Source organism: Salvelinus alpinus, chromosome 11 (assembly GCF_045679555.1).
Source record: "Salvelinus alpinus chromosome 11, SLU_Salpinus.1, whole genome shotgun sequence".
NCBI lineage: Eukaryota > Metazoa > Chordata > Actinopteri > Salmoniformes > Salmonidae > Salvelinus > Salvelinus alpinus.
Genome location: NC_092096.1, coordinates 37370998 through 37392911, shown reverse-complemented (window position 1 = coordinate 37392911; position 21914 = coordinate 37370998). Strand labels below are relative to the sequence as shown.

At 40.6% G+C, this 21914-nt stretch overlaps 1 protein-coding gene and 1 long non-coding RNA gene across 10 annotated transcripts in view; one reads left to right on the top strand and one right to left on the bottom strand.

Annotated features, from left to right (window-relative positions):
* The window catches only part of LOC139534103 (lysine-specific demethylase 5A-like), a 66762-nt gene extending 54967 nt beyond the window's left edge, over positions 1-11795 (bottom strand). For 8 of the 9 annotated variants that reach the window (XM_071332856.1, XM_071332861.1, XM_071332857.1 and 5 more), the window contains exons 1-4: positions 10375-11748; positions 9427-9504; positions 8664-8786; positions 8246-8416 (exon numbers count right to left, since the gene is read on the bottom strand). In XM_071332856.1, coding sequence (XP_071188957.1) covers positions 8246-8416; positions 8664-8786; positions 9427-9504; positions 10375-10521 — 519 coding nt within the window. In that variant the 5' untranslated portion in view covers positions 10522-11748. The other variant, XM_071332862.1, reaches the window with a different exon arrangement.
* Positions 1-21914, top strand: part of LOC139534105 (uncharacterized) — a 982995-nt gene that overhangs the window by 424924 nt on the left and 536157 nt on the right. The window lies entirely within an intron of this gene.

The window sequence follows — 21914 nt, the reverse complement described above, 5'->3', positions numbered from 1 at the left end:
TTGCCTGTTCATCGAAGGGCATAGCAGGATTTCTTATAAGCTTCCGGGTTAGAGTCCCATTCCTTGAAAGCGGCAGCTCAGTGCAGATGTTGCCTGTAATCCATGGCTTCTGGTTGGGGTACGTACAGTCACGGTGGGGACGACGTCCTCAATGCACTTATTGATAAAGCCAGTGACTGATGTGGTGTACTCCTCAATGCCATCGGAAGAATCCCGGAACTCATTCCAGTCTGTGCTAGCAAAACAGTCCTGTAGCTTAGCATCTGCTTCATCTGACCACCTTTTTTTATTTATTGACCGAGTCACTCGTACTTCCTGCTTTAGTTTTTGCTTGTAAGCAGGAGGATAAAATTATGGTCAGATTGCCAAATGGAGAGCTTTGTAAGCATCTCTGTGTGTGGAGTAACGGTGGTCTAGAATTTTTTCTCCCCCTCTGGTTGGAAAATTAACCTCTGGGGTAGGGGGCAGAATTTTGACGTCCGGATGAAAAGTGTGCCCAAAGTAAACTGCCTGTTACTCAGGCCCAGAAGCTAGGAAATGCACATCATTTGTAGATTTGGATGGAAAACACTTTAAAGTTTCTAAAACTGTTAAAGTAATGTCTGTGAGTATAACAGAACTGATATGGCAGGCGAAACCCCGAGGACAAACCACCCCCTCAAAAAGAAAATTCATCTTACCACTTTTTTCAATGGCTATTACTTTAATTATAAGGCCAAGTCCTCCCAGATTGCAGTTCCCAGGGCTTCCACTAGATGTCAAGTCTTTAGGAAGAGTTTCAGGCTGGGTTTTGGAAAAGTGACCCAGAAATTGTAGTTTTTCTAGGTGGCTCCCATTTTGGCTGAAGTGTTTCTAAGTGCGTGGAAGAAAGCGCGTCCTCTGGTATTTTTCTCTGGTAAAGACAATAACGATTCTAAGTCTTAATTTTTATTGTTTATTTGCGTATTAGGATACCTAAGGATTCATTATAAACATTGTTTGACTTGTTTGGAAAAGTTTATTATTAATGTTTGGGATTCATTTTGTATGCATTTAGAAGGAGGGAAAATGGGTGGATTATTGACTTAAAAGTGCGCCAGCTAAACTGAGTTCATATGGACACAAAGAAGGACATTATCGAACAAAAGGACCATTTGTGATGTTTCTGGGACATTTTGGAGTGCCAACAGAAGAAGATCAAAGGTAAGGCATTTTTTATATCGCTATTTCTGACTTTTGTGTCGCACCTGCCTGGTTGAAATATGATTTTCATGTGTTTGTATGCGAGGCTCTGTCCTCACATAATCGCATGGTTTGCATTCGCCGTAAAGCCTTTTTGAAATCTGACACAGCGGCTGAATTAACAAAAAGTTAATCTTTATTATTTTCAAGAATGTTAACTTCTCTGGGATATTTGGGACGCTAACGTCCCACTTGGCCAAAAGCCAGCAAAAACGCAGAGCGCCAAATTCAAATATATTACTATAAAAATCAAACTTTCATTAAATCACACATGAAAGCTACCAAATTAAAGCTCCACTTGTTGTGAATCCAGCCAACATGTCTGATTTCAAAAAGGATTTACGGTGAAAGTACACCAAACGATTATGTTAGGTCAGTACATAGCCACAGAAAAACACAGCCATTTTTCCAGCCAAAGAGAGGAGTAACAAAAAGCAGAAAGTGATCAAATTAATCACTAACCTTTGATGATCTTCATCAGATGACACTCATAGGACTTCATGTTACACAATACATGTATGTTTTGTTCGGTAAAGTTCACATTTATATCCAAAAATCTCAGTTTAGGCGGGACGCTACTGTCTCACTTGGCCAAAAGCCAGAGAAAATGCAGAGCGCCATATTCAAATAAATTACTATAAAAATCAAACTTTCATTAAAGCTACACTGGTTGTGAATCCAGCCAAACTGTCAGATTTCAAATAGGCTTTTCGGCAAAAGCAAACGATGCTATTATCTGAGGATAGCACCATAGTAAACAGAGAGAGAAGCATATTTCAACCCTGCAGGCGCGACACAAAACACAGAAATAAAAATATAATGCATGCCTTACCTTTGACGAGCTTCTGTTGTTGGCACTCCAATATGTCCCATAAACATCACAAATGGTCCTTTTGTTCAATTAATTCCGTCGATATACACTGCTCAAAAAAATAAAGGGAACACTTAAACAACACAATGTAACTCCAAGTCAATCACACTTCTGTGAAATCAAACTGTCCACTTAGGAAGCAACACTGATTGAAAATAAATTTCACATGCTGTTGTGCAAATGGAATAGACAACAGGTGGAAATTATAGGCAATTAGCAAGACACTAAAGGAGTGGTTTTGCAGGTGGTGACCACAGACCACTTCTCAGTTCCTATGCTTCTTGGCTGATGTTTTGGTCACTTTTGAATGCTGGCGGTGCTTTCACTCTAGTGGTAGCATGAGACGGAGTCTACAACCCACACAAGTGGCTCAGGTAGTGCAGCTCATCCAGGATGGCACATCAATGCGAGCTGTGGCAAGAAGGTTTGCTGTGTCCGTCAGCGTAGTGTCCAGAGCATGGAGGCGCTACCAGGAGACAGGCCAGTACATCAGGAGACGTGGAGGAGGGCAACAACCCAGCAGCAGGACCGCTACCTCCGCCTTTGTGCAAGGAGGAGCACTGCCAGAGTCCTGCAAAATGACCTCCAGCAGGCCACAAATGAGCATGTGTCTGCTCAAACGGTCAGAAACAGACTCCATGAGGGTGGTATGCGGACCCGACATCCACAGGTGGGGGTTGTGCTTACAGCCCAACACCGTGCAGGACGTTTGGCATTTGCCAGAGAACACCAAGATTGGCAAATTTGCCACTGGCGCCCTGTGCTCTTCACAGATGAAAGCAGGTTCACACTGAGCACGTGACAGACGTGACAGAGTCTGGAGACGCCGTGGAGAACGTTCAGCTGCCTGCAACATCCTCCAGCATGACCGGTTTGGTGGTGGGTCAGTCATGGTGTGGGGTGGCATTTCTTTGGGGGGCCGCACAGCCCTCCATGTGCTCGCCAGAGGTAGCCTGACTGCCATTAGGTACCGAGATGAGATCCTCAGACCCCTTGTGACCATATGCTGGTGCGGTTGGCCCTGGGTTCCTCCTAATGCAAGACAATGCTAGACCTCATGTGGCTGGAGTGTGTCAGCAGTTCCTGCAAGAGGAAGGCATTGATGCTATGGACTGGCCCGCCCCGTTCCCCAGACCTGAATCCAATTGAGCACATCTGGGACATCATGTCTCGCTCCATCCACCAACGCCACGTTGCACCACAGACTGTCCAGGAGTTGGCGGATGCTTTAGTCCAGGTCTGGGAGGAGATGCCTCAGGAGACCATCCGCCACCTCATCAGGAGCATGCCCGGCGTTGTAGGGAGGTCATACAGGCACGTGGAGGCCACACACACTACTGAGCCTCATTTTGACTTTTTGACCTTTAAGGACATTACATCAAAGTTGGATCAGCCTGTAGTGTGGTTTTCCACTTTAATTTTGAGTGTGACTCCAAATCCAGACCTCCATGGGTTGATAAATTTGATTTCCATTGATAATTTGTGTGATTTTGTTGTCAGCACATTCAACTATGTAAAGAAAAAAGTATTTAATAAGAATATTTCATTCATTCAGATCTAGGATGTGTTATTTTAGTGTTCCCTTTATTTTTTTGAGCAGTGTATATCCAAAATGTCCATTTATTTGGCGCGTTTGATCCAGAAAAACACCGGTTCCAACTTGTGAAACGTGACTACAAGATCTCTCAAAAGTTACCTGTAAACTTTGCCAAAACATTTCAAACTACTTTTGTAATACAACTTTAGGTATTTTTTTACATAAATAATCGATGAAATTGAAGACGAGATGATCTGTGTTCAATACAGGATTAAAACAAGCTGTAGCTAGCTTCCTGGTCATGCGCCTCTAACAAACAGTACACAACAAGTGACCCTGATTCAAAATGGCCGTACTTCTTCATTACACAAAGGAAAACCCCTCAACTAATTTCTGAAGACTGTTGACATCCAGTGGAAGCGGTAGGAACTGCAAAAAGGTCAATTAGAAATCTGTATTCCCAATGAAAATGTATTGAAAAGAGAGTGACCTCAAATTAAATCTGAATGGTTTGTCCTCGGGGTTTCGCCTGCTAAATAAGTTCTGTTATACTCACAGACATGATTCAAACAGTTTTATAAACTTCAGAGTGTTTTCTATCCAAATCTACTAACAATATGCATATCTTATCTTCTGGGGATGTGTAGCTGGCAGTTGAATTTGGGTATGCTTTTCATCCAAACGTGAAAATGCTGCCCCCTATCCTAGAGAAGTTAAATATTAGAATTTTTGAATTTCGCGTGCTGCAATTGCACTGGATGTTGGCCAGGTGAGACACTACCATCCCACCTACCCTAGAAAGGTTAAAAGAACAACCACGTTAGATCATTTGTTTTGTGAGATTAAAGACGTTATAAACGGAAACATTGTAACTTTAAGAGCTTCCACAATGTTTGTCAGAGTTAAATCTAAATGTTGTATAACTTATATGATTAAATATGAAACAATTTGTGAGAAGACGAAATGTGATTTCAGCTTTCGAAATGAGATAACTTTATTTGAAAAACAATTTTCCAGTCAGTAACCATGCCCACGTGAGTACAGATATTACGCCAAAAGGATGGAACGCCCCTTTTGCCAGAGTGCTTATAAAGGACTCCTAAAGAATTAACATGCCGAGTTGCTGCCGGTGTGGAAAGTGATCCCTGAATAATCAAGCATTGAGACCAGAAAACGTGCAGTGGTGGCTACACGTTGAAATGGTTGCAATTTAAATATAGACCAAGCAGGCAGACGGTGTTGAGCCGGACGTCAAGAATGGTTACTCTACCAGACCAGAAAATGGTCAGACCCTCTGAAACTCGACAAGTGAAGAAAGATGAAGACTATACCAAACATTCTCAGTCTGCAGCTGGATAATGTAAAGGAGTCTAGAACTTTGACCAAAGACACAAGGAAGATCTCAGCAGACAACCATTGTGTACCTTTGATGTCGAACGACTCCCAATAGATGGGACAGGGCACTTTCGAGAGAGAGAGACGACAAAGACATACATTGCAATTATTTTCAAATTAGTGGTTGTTAGGGTGCTAAATATCCATAATTACAATGAGCGTATTTTCCACATGTATGTATAATGGGTTCTCTTCGTCTCTCCCGCTCTTTCTTTCCCCATCCCTTTCATTGTGTAACAAGCTGTCATAAGTCCACTAGGGACTTTATTGCATTATGTGAGTAATCAACATAAACACACACACACGATAGATTATATGTAATTCTGTGTGATTAAATTAGTAAATAAATAATTAAGCCAATTTGTGTATCGCTGAATCACATTTAGACTAGGGTTCGTGCAGATTTGAAGTCAACAACGTTCAGAATGAGACTGATGAGGTAATAATAATTCATGGATAACAATATATTCTGATATATTCTTGAGTTCATTCGAGAAACGTTAACTCATTAACATGTCTAGGACTGAGGTTCCGCTAGCGGAACCCCTCGCCAACAGCCAATGAAATTGCAGGGAGCCAAATTCAATCAACAGAAATCTCATAATTAAATTCTCAAACATACAAGTATTAGACACCATTTTAAAGATACAATTCTCATTAATCCAACCACTGTGTCCGATTTCAAAAAAGCTTTTCGGCGAAAGCAGAACATATCATTATGTTAGGTCAGCAACTAGTCACAGAAAGCATACAGCAATTTTCCAACCAAAGAGAGGCATCACAAAAAGCAGAAATATTGATAAAATTCATCACTAACCTTTGATATTCTTCATCAGATGACACTCCCAGGACAACATGTTACTCAATACATGTATGTTTTGTTCGATGAGGTTCATATTTATATCCAAAAACATCAGTTAACATTTGGCTTTGCCTCCAAAACATCCCGTGAATTTGCACAGAGCCACATCAAATCACAGAAATACTCAAAATAAACATGAATAAAATATACAAGTGTTATTCACAGATTTAAAGATATACTTCTCCTTAATGCAACCGCTGTGTCAGATTTTTTTTTAAATTTACGGAAAAAGCTAACCATGCAATAATCTGAGTACGGCGCTCAGAGACCAACACAACCCAAGAAGATATCCGCCATGTTGGAGTCAACATAAGTCAGAAATAGCATTATAAATATTCACTTACCTTTGATGATCTTCGTCAGAATGCCCTCCCAGGAATCCCAGTTCCACAATAAATGTTTGATTTGTTCCATAAAGTCCATAATTTATGTCCAAATTCCTCCTTTTTGTTCGCCCGTTCAGTACACAATCTAAACTCACGACACGCGGGCAGGTCCAGGCAAAAGTTCAGACGAAAAGTCATATTACAGTCCGTAGAAACATGTCAAATTAAGTATAAAATCAATCTTTAGGATGTTTTTAACATAAAACTTCAATAATGTTCCAACCGGAGAATTCCTTTGTCTGTAGAAAAGCTATGGAACAGAGCTCACGTCAAAAACAACAGTAGCTACATTTGCATAAGCTGTTTTCTGGTGACATTTATTTGGATACATCCATAACAATGAGCTAATGAGGCGCGATTTCGCCAGGCAAAAAAATTTGCTCTCCCGTCAGGACACTGTTGAGGAGCTAGCCAAAAAGATAGCTAACACAATCACTTCAAACACTGAGGCTGTTAGCAGTTGGTGTTATTCTTCAATAACAGACCCCAAAGCAAATCAGGGGGAGAAAAATATATTTATTCAAAGAGAACAAATCATAGTTGTTATGCTGGAAAGTAGATGGTAGATGTTCATTCTTCCCTGTCCTCAGTGTTTTCTCAACTGAACAAAGAGACAGGATGTAGTTTATAACCCAAACCTAGCCTGTGGTTGACCAATTAGAAATCCTTGCAGTAAAATTGGGCCAATAGCCAAATATCTATTTTCAGGCTCAATGTATAGACAATTCGGACCAATGAGAACTTGCCACATATAGCTTTGAGTCCTGTTCTGAAATTTCTCCCACAACTACAATAGGCCTATGTGTAATGTGTTAAACATAGTCGTCCTTTAGTCCTCTGCATTGTGTATTTATCTTTGAATATTCTTACACTGTAAAGACTGCAAAGTAGCGGCACTTCGTTTTACCTATTGGCATTTCTTTGTATATATCCACAAAATTTATCCCAGCCGATTCAAGATGTCGACTGACTAAGAAATGCTACCTGCCTGTCCGTCTCGTCTTGACTCCTACAAGTTAATTACTATAGACAGCTGGAGATCGAATTTTAATATTGAAACAATGTTGCAAATGTCAGAGAGACAGACAGCAAGGTTTATACTAATCTCCACTGTTGAAAACTAAATGTTAGTCTAAAAGAAATGAATGGTAACCAGTGGTAACTTGTGGAATAGACACCGGCTGGAACGAGCATTTAATCAATCAGCATTAGACCCACCCGTTGTATAATTCCCTATAACGCACGGTATATCTGCACGGTAGCATTCAATGGCTATAGTTCATTCTTACATCTTCTGTGTTTGAGCTGCTTTTGAAAGCAAAATTCGAACTAAAAACATATTTTCATAATAGCAAGCTAGGACAGATGGTTTGGTTAGCTAAACCAGCAAGTCTGTTTGGTTACCAAGGCAACTACTGTAGCTATCTAGTAAATGTGCTAGCTATTAAAGCAGTAAAGGTGTTAAATTATAACCATGCAACTCCGCGGAAGGTTAGTTCCATTCCACTAGCACGTTGTGGAACACACCTTCCATGTAGTTCATTATTTTCCATAGAACGCATAGCCCCTCATTAATTATCCCTTACATGTTGTGATACAGAATCAGAAGAGGCTGGTGAGAGGAGCTATAGGAGGATGGGCTCATTGTAATGGCTGGATTGATTCTGTCCTAGCCATTACAATGAGCCCGTCCTCCTATAGCTCTTCCCACCAGCCTCCTCTGTACAGAACACTGTTACAAATGTGAATGTAGCAAGGCAAAGCACAAAAGGAAAGTACTACATGACAGGGTATTGACATGAGTTGTAAGAATGTAGAAGTGTGAATACATAGCACAAACCTATGATGATCCACACCTAACATTTGCCAATAGAGGGCTGATGCAATTTACTACCTCTATTGACATCACAAAAACATTTCTCACTCCAGAGCCTACATGTTCTTGTGTGCATGTGTCAACCAATAGCACTTACAGTGAGCGTGGCTCCAGACTGGAAGAGCTCATAGGGGTAGAGGATCCTCTCGAAGTGGGACCGCAGCAGAGAGCCCATACCTTTCCCTGGGGGGAAACCCATCCTGCTCCCCACCTTGGACCATCTCTTCTCCTTACACACTGTCTCAAAGCCTCCCTCGGAGGAGACAATCTGAAATACAATGTTTTTTAGTGAGATGGTTATGGTTGACTCACACACAAAAAGCATATTTTCAGAATACTAAGGAGACATTCAAATGTACACCAGCACTTAGCACCTCTGCTGTCCTAAAACAAAATCCAAAACAAACGCTACTTACGCCTAAGATATAAATAAATCATAGCATACTTATACAAACACACCACATGTTTCTAAAAACAGTATACTGTTCAGGTGAATGGTCTGACTCCGGTCTTACCTTGCTGAGCTGGTACAGATCGAGGATCTTCCTCTCCACATGAGGGAAGCGCAGCCTGGACCCCTGCAGCTCCCAGAACTTGGCAATCTGATCCAGGAAGTTGAGCTTGACTCGAGTGAGGGCCTGAAAGCAATGGGAGAGGTGAGGGAACGGTACAAACACATGAAAGTCAATTCAAGTGAAAAATCTGGCATGCTCAACTCTAAACAGGACTATAAAGAGGTGCCTTGGAGAAATCAAAGTAAAGACAGCCTACAAAAGCCAGTGACTGATATCCTTTAAACTCTTAATATAGGCTAAGTTACAACTTTTCTGACCCTAAAAACCCTTCCTAAAGTAGACCTACCACCCATTCAGGCCAGTGCGGTTAACTCAGTCATTGTATTCAAGAGTGCTGCCCCCAAAATGTGACGGCAGCTGCAGTCAATGCACATAAGGACTGCACTGTCAAGCCACACCATCATATAGGTTACCTCACCAAAAAACATGTTTATTCATAGACTACCAAAACATAATAAAATAACATACATACATCAGTGAATGACTGACAAACTCATTCAAATAACTAGCTTATTTGACTACTAACTTAGGCAATAACTATTTTTATTTCTTTTTATTTAACTAGGCAAGTCAGTTAAGAACAAATTCTTATTTACAATGACGGCCTATTTAGGCCTATACCTTATAACGACTACATACAGGGTACCTAACTGCATTTCCAACATAGCCTTCACAGTGTTGTAACTAGGTACAGTATACTTACCTCCAATTCATTGAGTCTCTGGACTCTGGGAGTGAAGCGGAAGTTGCGTACGTCGCAGGCAAAAGGAGGTGTCCAGTCCTAAAAGACAGAAGAGAACAATGGAAACCAAATTAACAACTTTGGTTCAGATTTTCATACAACTAAGTAATGTGTAAGTAAAAGCAACAAAAATAGAAAATACTTGTCAAAATAAACATTACATAATACTATTCAAATCCCCTTTTTACATAAATAATATAGGGATGTGTGGATACAGATTGGGAAAGCGTCAGCCCAGGAAATTGGATGTAAAGAAATATATATATTTCTAAAATGTTTAAAACCACCCAACAACACCAGAATACTGGATATGACATAAATAATAATTGAAGTCCCTGTAGTCTAATTGCTTTAAAATGGGCACAGACTTATCCCCAAACGATATATACATATATATATATATATATATATATATATATATTACTCTTCACAGCTACATACATGGATATTGCTCATATTGTAGTCATGATGTAGCAAAGACTTTGAAATCTAGGCCATCAAATGAAAAGCAACGAGGAATTGGTATATCAAATTGTTAATAGTTCAAAAAATTTATCTAGACATCTAATTCGTGGGACGTTACTTGATATCCCGAACGTAACAGTTGCAATCTGTCCAGAAAACACACCAAAAAAAAAGAGTCAGACGGGAGTCTGGAATAGAGGCCGCTGTTTTAAATGACGGCTTTACTTGAACTGTTTGGCTAAATATAAACATCCAAAATCATTGTTCAAATAAACTGAGAAACAGACAAGAAATTACTCATTTTGACCTACTCGACTAAAAATGTGCGTGGGCTAGGCCGAAAATACCATAAATAGATGACAACAAGGGCACAAACCAATGCAGGAGTAAATCTTAAAATGGAAGCAATGTGTTATATTCCAAAAGCAGAAACAGTGAGGTTACCTCGGGCGGTCGAATTTTGCAGATGCCAGCTCTCTCTGCAATAGGTCGAATCTTGTTTATAAATCCTAGTGGATCCGAAAAATCTTCCCAACTCGGTTCAAAAACTGGGCACTCGGGAGGGGGTACGAATTCAGCAAAATCAGACATGATGAAATCACAACTTATACTTTCTTTAAAAGACAATAGTACTTGTGTTTAAAATGTATTGTGTTGACATCTGTGAGTGACATCAGTCCATGATTCGGTTATCTTTCAATTAGCACACATATTGTTGCTTCGGGAACTTCTCCTTCATGGTCATGATTGTTTTAGTCTCAAGAAAAATCATTTCAATGAAGACAATTTCTTGATATGCCAACAGCTGGGCGACATGACAATATTGTTGAGTTGACGTCTCAAAGACAAAACTGTAAAAGATCAAAAATACATTTCCAGTCCTATTCCATTTTAAGGAAATTGCTGGGCCAAGCCGGGCGGCGTCCACCCCACCACTCCAGTACAGCAACGTTAAATGAAAGCCTGAGAACTACCTGGGGCTCAGGACGTCAGTCAAAAGCGCCATCACTCCCCTTTAAAATGAGGACATATGATCCCGCAACAAAATAAAAACGGCCCAAAAAAATGTGATGTATAATTATTCTAAGCTCCATATTAACCCAATAAACATTTCCCATTATTTGCGATTTCACTTTTGAATATCCATTGGTTGTGACATCTTCATATGCCAGGAAAGGGCATTATTTCATCCAGATTTCGCAATTTTATCCATTTAAAGTTGCGCCTTAATGGTCATCCAATCTAAATACGACGTTCTTCAGTAGTTTTCCAAGCTAAATGAGTGCGACCCTCTTCATCCGACGAGTAGCTCGTGACCATCAACATCGAAACCTGAGCAGTTAGCTTAGCAATTAGCGCACATTGTTGATCAAACCACGTCCACTGCGACGTCCATTCAATTGAAGGATAACGTTAGTTAGCTCGTCGCTACAACAGGCGGGGGGTTCCGTGGAGATGAAGGGTCGACATTCCCGATGCAGCAACATACGTTATTTGCTCCACAATAAACCAGACGACGAGCTAATTTAAACCATTCTCATGCACACGGTTCTCTTGCTTCGAGTACTTTTCTAGCTGCTGTTGTCATTAAAAACGAAGATACTTCCTAGCTTAGCTAATTTAGCCTAGCCACACTATGCTGTGACTGCTTGCTAGTTGCTGGCGAATAACTTCGTATGGTGTCTTTCTTTAGTTTGCTCGCACAGTTCTGGAATATACATTTTTCAGGATAAACATTTCCTCTAAAATTGTTCAGTAGATGCCTATGTTGCTCGACGCTATGAACTTTCAAATATTGTGTATGTATATATTTATATATTTCCCACCTTTCTTTTACTAGCAACGACCATATCACTACCATGTATGTAACAATAATATACCAATCCTCCACTTCCGCCTCCACATCCGCTTCAAGAAAACTAGAACCATGGTTTATTTACTATTTCCCTCTATACAAAATCATATGCCTCCAGATATGTACATCAGCATTTATGGTAAATTAGTTGTAGTTCTGTAAGGAATACTAGGTTCATAACCAAGTGGGGGAAAAATCCATCGTCTCTCGTGGTGCTTTCATGACCACTGGGATTCGGGAAAAAACGAGATCAATCGTGACGTCAGTGATATTCAAGTCGGAGAAGTCTAGGATGATCCCAGAGGTTTTCCGACTTGGAATTCCGAGTTGGATGACTGTTCAAAACAATTTATCCTGCTCGAAACATTTTTCCGGAATTGCCAGTTGTATTGAACACACTGATGTCGGAGATATCCGAGTTCCCAGTTGTATGCAACGCGGCATGAACTCCGAATTCTCGCCATGATAAACTCTGATATCACCTAAGGAATTTATCTCTATAAAATATTTTTTGTCAGTTTGTAACAATTAAACATTATTTATAAAAGCAATCTATTATGTTTAACACTATATTTTGATTACAAGCATGATTGATAGCTGTACTTTTAGTTTACGGTTGATCAGCTTGTTGGCCATTTGCCAATCGGCGTTTCAACGAGTTCAAAGCATGTGTGAATGCATCTAAATTGTATTTACGACTTCACAACTCGTAATTACCACTTTTCCATTTGGTTATGCTGTGTTCCTGTGCTCGTCGGAGATTCCTATTTGATTTTGAAAATACGACTTTTTTTATTCATGTGCTTTTTGGTCTGAACAATTCTTCAAACAACGTTGCTGATAAATATTTTGCTAGTTTGCTTAACAGTGACAATGTGGTCAAACTATCTACATTACCCATAGACCTATTGTAGCTGTCAAAAACGGATTTGTTATTTTGGTTGAAAAGTTAAGGTTATGGTAAAACGTCACAACATTTTCATGGTTGTTTCACACTTGTAGGCAAATTCCGACTTGTATGCAGATATAGAACAATGAGGGTTAGCTAAAAAAAATATTTGATGTAGGGTCGTTCAAGTGAAACTTCCCAGTCGGAACTAACTTCGGATAACTCCGAAAGCACATATACAGCATTAGTGTGTATAGATAATAGAAAAGTTAACCCCATACAAATACAGTGAAAACACGTAAAACACACCCTATCCCCTCACAGCACTCAAATGAAGTGGACACTTCTGATGACGTTTCATGACGTCTGACGAGTATACACTTGCAAGGCGAGGGAGGTATGAATGATTTTTAAATGGGCCGCCCTTGCCCGGATATTCGTTACTCCCGCGATGATTGTATTTTCAGCCAGCGGCAGTTTGTGGGCGCTTTATATGCGTTACAGTCAATTATGATTGCATGTCTACTTATTATTAACTATATCATTATTAATATACGACTACTGTATGATAGCTAGCAAAATAATTAGCTAACTAATGTTAGCCTGCCTAGCTGGAACTTCTGAAGAAGGAAAATGTTTTATTTCTACAATTTCCTAAAGCTAACCAAACAAAAACATTACTTTTACTAGACGTGTTTGTGCCGTCATGTGCATTAGTTGCACAAGTTCTAACCTTTTTATATTCGTTTTTACTTACACTTGTATGTTGACTGCTCCATTTATGTTGTTTTTAAGTTTTGGCTGACTTTTCTTAGTGGATGTAAAATCTTCGTGAATTGAATTATGGGGAGTTTCAGGCCCTGAGTGAACATAATTGTACACTCGCAAACTCGACTAAAACGAGGGCTGAGGGGCTTACGTTGCATACTTACTTTCTTGGCTAATAATTTGGACTGCCCGAACTGATTTAGGATTCCCCCAAGGGCATAGAACGAGGGTGTGTCTTTTAGGTGTTTGGACCGCAACATAACAATACTGCAGGTGTTTCACCAGATTAGAATCGCCCCAGAAGTATCCCGATGCAAATTCATATTAATATTATCCATCCACCCCCCTGATAGTTTTCAATTCAGTTGCATTATACAATATCAAAATACAAACAGTTGTTAAACTAACAACCTTAAACAATTAACAACAAAACAAGAAAAAACAGGAAAGATATAATTCATGATGTATGCAAATGTTATTGCGGGTTTAGCTAAATGCTTGTGTTTCTAACTCCGACAGTGCAGTAATATCTAACAAGTAATGTGTAACAATTTCACAACAAACGTACTGTTTGTTGTGAAATTGTTACACATTACTTGTTAGATATTACTGCACTGTCAGAGTTTGGGCACACCTACTCATTCAAAGGATTTTTCTTTATTTTTACTATTTTCTACATTGTGGAATAATAGTGAAGACATCACAACTATGAAATAACACATATGGAATCATGTAGCAACCAAAAAAAGTGTTCAACATATCAAAATGTATTTGAGATTTGAGATTCTTCAAATAGCCACCCTTTGCCTTGATGACAGCTTTGAACACTCTTGATATTCTCTCAACCAGCTATATGAGGTAGTCACCTGGAATGCATTTCAATTAACAGGTGTGCCTTGTTAAAAGTATGTTTGTGGAATTTCTTTCTTAATGCGTTTGAGCCAATCCCTTGTGTTGTGACAAGGTAGAGGGTGGTAAAAGACCAAGTCCATATTATGACAAGAACAGCTCAAATAAGCAAAGAGAAATGACAGTCCATCATTACTTTAAGACATGAAGTTCAATCAATCCAGAACATTTCAAGAATTTTGTGCAAAAACCATCAAGCGCTATGATGAAACTGGCTCTCATGAGGACCACCACAGGAATGGAAGACCCAGAGTTACCTCTGCTCCAGAGGATAAGTTAAAACTTCTTATGGCTGCGATATGACAAGAGCCAGTGAAAGTGCAGGGCGCCAAATTCAAACAACAGAAATCTCATAATTAAAATTCCTCAAACATCTTATACCATTTTAAAGGTAATCTTGTTGTTAATCCCACCAAGGTGTCCGATTTCAAAAAGGCTTTACAGCGAAAGCACCACAAACGATTATGTTAGGTCACCGCCAAATCACAGAAAAACACAGACATTTTTCCAGCCAAAGACAGGAGTCACAAAAAGCAGAAATAGAGATAAAATTAATCACTAACCTTTGATGATTTTCATCAGATGACACTCATATGACTTCATGTTACACAATACATGTATGTTTTGTTCGCTAAAGTTCATATTTATATAAAAAAAATCTCAGTATACATTGGCGCGTTATGTTCAGTTGTTCCAAAAACATCCGGTGATTTTGCAGAGAGCCACATCAATTTCCAGAAATACTCATAATAAACGTTGATCAAAGAAAAAAGTGTTATGCATGGGATTTTAGATCCACTTCTCCTTAATCTTAGCGCTAGGGGTCAGAATTTCTTTTTTTTCTTAAAATAATGTTCCCAAGGTAAACGGACATTTTCTCTGGCCCAGATCGTAGAATATGCATATAATTTACAGATTAGGATAGAAAACACTCCAAAGTTTCCAAAACTGTCAAAATATTGTCTGTGAGTATAACAAAACGTATTCTGCAGACGAAAACCTGAGAAAATCTAACCCGGAAGTGATATTTAAAATAAAAAAATCTGTGTTTCCTGGACCGTCTTTCTTCCATTTAAAGGGGTATCAACCAGATTCCTTTTCCAATGGCTTCCTCAGGCTGTGACCAGGCTTTAGACATAGTTTCAGGCTTTTATTTTGAAAAATGAGCGTGATTTTTCAAAAGTAGCCAGGTGTCCTCCGAATAGTTCCTGCGCGCGCAAGAGGGGCTCTCCATTTTCCTTTTGTCTCTTAATGAATAGGTTATGGTCCGGTTTAAATATTATCGATTATGTTTGTTAAAAACAACCTGAGGATTGATTATAAAAAACAAATGAATATCACCGAAGGTGGCTCCCCTTCCCGTTCGGGTGGCGCTCGGCGGACGTCGTCACCGGTCTACTAGCTGCCCCCGATCCCTTTTCGTTTGGTTTTGTCTAATTGTTTTCACCTGTTCCTTGTTGGGGTTTTGGGGTGGTTGGTATTTAAGTTTGATTAGCCCGCTTGTGTTTGTGCGGGCTTGTTTCTGTATTTGTATTTTTTTCCAGAGTGTACTTAGGTGGAGTGTATTACGCCTATGTTCGGCGTTACCTTTTGTACCTTTTGTGGATGGACATTAAAGCGTGTTTTTCCCTGTATCCTCTGCTCTCTGTGCCTGACTCCACACCCATTCACTCTTTGAGCATTACAACGATAGGTGGATTAACAACAAGCTAAGCTGTGTTTTGGTATATTTCACTTGTGATTGCATGATTATAAATATTTTTAGTCTGATACGTTTGGGAATTTTCTTCTGCCTTTCAGGACCGGAACGAGGCTGTAGTTTTCTCAACAACGCGCAACCCAAATGGCGTTTTTTTGTTATAAAAGTAATATTTATCGAACAAAAATAACATTTATTGTGTAACTGGGAGTCTTGTGAGTGCAAACATCCGAAGATTATCTAAGGTAAGCGATTCATTTAATTGCTTTTCTGAATATCGTGACCATGCTAATTTGGGGCTAGCTGTTGTAGCATTGATTGCTACACTCACAAAAGCTTGGATTTCTTTCGCTGTAAAGTATATTTTCAAAATCTGACACGATAGGTGGATTAACAACAAGCTAAGCTGTGTTTTGGTATATTTCACTTGTGATTGCATGATTATAAATATTTTTAGTAATATTTTTGCATTTGGCGCGCTGCAATTCTAGCGGTTGTTTAGGAAAGTGATCCCGCTAACGGGATTCGTAGCGCAGAGAAGTTAATGCAACCGCTGTGTCAGATTTCAAAAAAGCTTTACGGAAAAAGCAAACCATGTAATAATCTGAGGTCGGCGCTCAGAGCCCAATCAAGACAAAAAGATATCCGCCATATTGTGCAGTCAACAGAAGTCAGAAGTAACATTATAAATATTCACTTACCTTTGATGATCTTCATCAGAATGCACTCCCAGGAATCCCAGTTCCACAATAAATGTTTGATTTGTTCGATAATGTCCATCATTTATGTCCAAATAGCTACTTTTGTTAGCGCGTTTGGTAAACAAAATAAAAACTCACGAAGCGCGTTCACTAGTTGCAGACGAATTGTCAAAAAGTTCCGTTACAGTCCGTAGAAACATGTCAAACGATGTATTGAATCAATCTTTAGGATGTTTTTAACATAAATCTTCAATAATGTTCCAACTGGAGAATTCCTTTTTCTTCAGAAAAAGCAAATGGAACGGGAGCTACCTCATGTGAAAGCGCGTGACCAGCTCTTGGCACTCTGCCAGACCTCTGACTCAATCCCCTCTCATTCAGCCCCCCTCCTTCACAGTAGAAGCCTCAAACAAGTTTCTAAAGACGGTTGACATCTAGTGGAGGCCTTCGGAAGTCCAACATGACCAAAATCCCACTGTATCTTCAATAGGGGCTGAGTTGAAAATCGACCAACCTCAGATTTCCCACTTCCTGGTTGGATTTTTTTCTCAGGTTTTTGCCTGCCATATGAGTTCTGTTATACTTACAGACATAATTCAAACAGTTTTAGAAACTTCAGAGTGTTTTCTATCCAAATATACTAATATTATGCATATATTAGCAACTGGGACTGAGGAGCAGGCAGTTTACTCTGGGCACCTTATTCATTCAAGCTACTCAATACTGCCCCCAGCCATAAGAAGTTGATTGGAGTTACCAGCCTCAGAAATTGCAGGCCAAATAAATGCTTCACAGGGTTCAAGTAACAGACACATCTCAACATCAACTGTTCAGAGGAGACTGCATGAATCAGGCCTTCATGGTCGAATTTCTGCAAAGGAATCACTATTAAGGACACCAATAAGAAGAAGAGACTTGCTTGGGCCAAGAAACAAGAGCAATGGACATTAGACCAGTGAAAATCTGTCATTTGGTCCGATGAGTCCAAAATTTTGACTTTTGGTTTAAATTGCTGTGTCTTTGTGAGACACAGAGTAGGTGAGCGGATTATCTCCACATGTGTAGTACCCACTGTGAAGCATGAAGGACCAGGTGTTATGGTGTGGGGTTACTTTGCTGGTGTCACTGTCGTGATTTATTTAGAATTCCAGGCACACTTAACCAGCATGGCTACCACAGCATTCTGCAGCGAGAAGCCTTCCCGTCTGGTTTGCGGTTAGTGGGACAATCATTTGTTTTTCAACAGGACAATGACCCAACACACCTCCAGGCTGTGTAGGGGTTATTTGACCAAGAAGGAGAGTGATGGAGTGCTGCATCAGATGACCTGGCCTCCAGAAGGCCAGCATCCAGAAGGCCAGCACTCTCTACAAAAGCTTTCCAGAACTTGCAAACTGCTTTTTATACTGTTCAACATACCTTGTGTCAATTGAAGCTTATCCTCAATACTGACTAAACTAATGGTGTTTTCTAATGCAAGAAATAGACCTCTGAACCTTTCACCTATTACTACCTGTCAGGGCAAGGAGATTGAGGTTGTAACCTCATATACATATCTTGGAATTCTAATTGATGACGGCCTCTCTTTTAAATTGCATATTCAATAATTTACAAAAAAATTGAAGCTGAAATTGGGTTTTTATTTTAGGAATAAGGCCTGTTTTTCTTTTGAAGCCAGAAGGAGGCTAGTATCAGCTACATTTATGCCTTTACTAGACTATGGGGATATTTTATATATGAATGCTTCCGCTCAGTGTTTGAGATCAATTGACACTCTTTACCATGGCACTTTGAGATTTAACTACAAAACCCTTACGCACCACTGCACTTTGTATACCAGGGTTGGCTGGCCTTCTCTAGTCACTCGTAGGCTCAGTCACTGCCATTTTGGGTTTACTACCTTTTTATTTGGGCATTTTTATTGTTCAGAAATGTGGTGGGTACTCTCTTCGTTCGCTGGACTTTATCCTGCTAACTGTTCCAAATGTCCGAACTGAATTTGGAAAAAGGGCTTTTATGTACTCTGCGCCATCGTCTTGGAACACCTTACAAAATACTTTTAAACTGGAAGAACTTGTCCCGATTGGTGTTTTTAAATCACTGATGAAGGATTTTGAGGCTGATTCCCTGACCTGTCAATGTTTTTAATTTGCTGTTTTTGATTTTGTTATACTCTTGTGAATTCAATGGTTTTTACTAGATTACTTGTAGTTTTTCATGTTGTCTGTCTGTAATTTTTGTAATGACTTGGTGCTGCCTATCTTGGCCAGGACGCTCTTGAAAAAGAGATTTTAAATCTCAGTGAGCCCTTCCTGGTTAAATAAAGGTTAAATAAATTTAAAAAATTTAAAAATCCTGGAGTCGCCTCTTCACTGTTGAAGTTGAGACTGGTGTTCTGTGAAGGGAGTAGTACACAGCGTTGTACGGGATCTTCGATTTTTTGCAATTTCTCGCATGGAATAGCTACCATGTCTCAGAACAAGAATAAACTGATGAGTTTCAGAAGAAAGATCTTTGGAACACAGGAGTGATGGCTGCTGATAATGGGCCTCTGTACGCCTATGGAGACATTCCATAAAAAAGCTGTCGTTTCCAGCTACAATAGTCATTTACAACAATAACAATGTCTACAGTGCACTGTATTTCTGATCAATTTGATGTTATTTTAATGGACAAAAAATTTGCTTTTCTTTCAAAAACAAAGACATTTCTAAGTGACCCAAAACTTTTGAACGGTAGTGTACATATAAAATGAGTATTGCAAAATATGTAAACATTATTAAAGTGACTAGTGTTCCATTTATTAAAGTGGCCAGTGATTTCAAGTCTATGTATATAGGCAGCAGCCTCTAATGTGCTAGTGATGGCTATTTAACAGTCTGATGGCCTTGAGATAAAAGCTGTTTTTCAGTCTCTCGGTCCCAGCTTTGATGCACCTGTAGTGACCTTGCCTTCTGGATGGTAGCGGGCTGAACAGGCAGTGGCTCGGGTGGTTGTGTCCTTGATTATCTTTTTAGCCTTCCTGTGACATCGGGTGGTGAAGGTGTCCTGGAGGGCAGGTAGTTTGTCCCCGGTGATGCGTTGGGCAGACAGTTGCGGGCAGTACAGTTGCCGTACCAGGCGGTGATACAGCCCAACTGTCACACCCTGATCTGTTTCACCTGTCTTTGTGCTTGTCTCCATCCCCCACCAGGTGTCGCCCATCTTCCCCATTATCCCCTGTGTATTTATACCTGTGTTCTCTGTTTGTCTGTTGCTGGTTCGTTTTGTTCATGAAACCTACCAGCGTTTGTTCCCCTGCTCCTGCCTGTTTCTTGCTCTTGTTTTCTAGTCCTACCAGGTATTGACCTTTCTGCCTGCACTGACCCTGAGACTACCTGCCGTCCTGTACCTTACCCCACCTTACTGGATTATTGACCACTGCCTGCCCTGACCCTGAGACTGCCTGCCGTTCTGAACCCTTTGCACCCTTTCTGGATTATTGACCCCTGCCTGCCATTGACCTGTCATTTGCTTAACCCAGTATAAGGAATTATCTTTTGTTTCTTCAACACTGTCTGCATCTGGGTCATAACTGAAACGTGATGCCAACAGGATGTTCTCAATTGTACATTTGTAAAAGTTTGGGAAGGTTTTAGTTGCCAAACCAAATTTCTTCAGCCTCCTGAGGTTGAAGAGGCATGCGCCTTCTTCACAACACTGTTTGTGTGGGTGGACCATTTCAGTTTGTCAGTAATGTGTATGCCAAGGAAGCTTTCCACCTTCTCCACTGCGGTCCCGTCAATGTGGATAGGGGAGTGCTCCCTCTGCTGTTTCCTGAAGTCCACGATCATCTCCTATGTTTTATTGATGTTGAGTGATAGGTTATTGTCCTTGCACCACACTCCCAGAGCCCTCACCTCCTCCCTGTAGGCTGTCTCGTCATTGTTGGTAATCTAGCCTACTACTGTTGTGTCGTCTGCAAACTTGATCATTGAGTTTGAGGCGTGCGTGGCCACGCAGTCATGGGTGAACAGGGAGTATAGGAGGGGACTGAGCACTCACCCTTTTGGGGCCCCAGTGTTGAGGATCAGCAAAGTGGAGGTGTTGTATCTCACCTTCACCATCTGGCCTTGAGCTAGGCCCATATACCAGCTAATTCTAGGGCTACAATTCCTCCTTTGCCAATTGGCCTGGACCCTTTATTGTCGACATAGAGCCCCGCCGATCCATCACGACTGGACTGCCGATGTGATTGCCCGATGTGGTCTCAACAGGCTATTCTGTTACGATGTCGCCGAAGAACCATCTACTAGCCCCGGCCCGCTAGCTTTTCTGAACACTGTGTCCCCTGCTCGCCTAGCGTAGTAGTGACCACCGAACGGCACCCTGACTCACCTATTGCTGCTCTTTTGACCTTATGATCACTCGGCGACACAGCTGATGCCCCCTGGACTGTTTCAATAACACGGTATCTCATTTTGTTTACCTGTCGGTCCCAGCCTCGAACTCAGGTTCTGTATGTACCTAACTGACCCACTCTGCCCATTCATCGCCATTTACCGTTGTGGTCTTAGCTCTCCTGATCAACAGCTGTGATTGCGTTATGCCTCTCTCTATTGTCAATATGCCTTGTCTACTGCTGCCTTGGCTAGTTCTTATTGTTTTATTTTACTGTAGAGACATCAGTCCCGCTCAAAATGCCTTAGATAGATAGCTCTTTTGTCCCACCCCACACAAATGCGGAGACCTCACCTGGCTTAACTGGTGCCTCCAAAGACGAAACCTCTCTCATTGTTGCTCAACGCCTAGGTTTACCTCCACTGTACTCACATCCTACCATACCATTGTCTGTACATTATGCCCTGAATCTATTCTACCACTCCCAGAAATCTGCTCCTTTTAATCTCTGGCCCCAACGCACTAGACGGCCAGTTCTTAAAGCCTTTAGCCGTACCCTTATCCGACTCCTCCTCTGTTCCTCTGGTGATGTATAGGTTAACCCAGGCCCTGTATCCCCCAGTTCCACTCCTATTCGCCAAGCACTATCATTTGTTGACTTCTGTAACTGTAAAAGCCTTGGTTTCATGCATGTTAACATCATAACCATCTTAAATAAGCATGCCCCGTTTAAAAAATGTTGAACTAAGAACAGATATAGCCCTTGGTTCACTCCAGACTTGA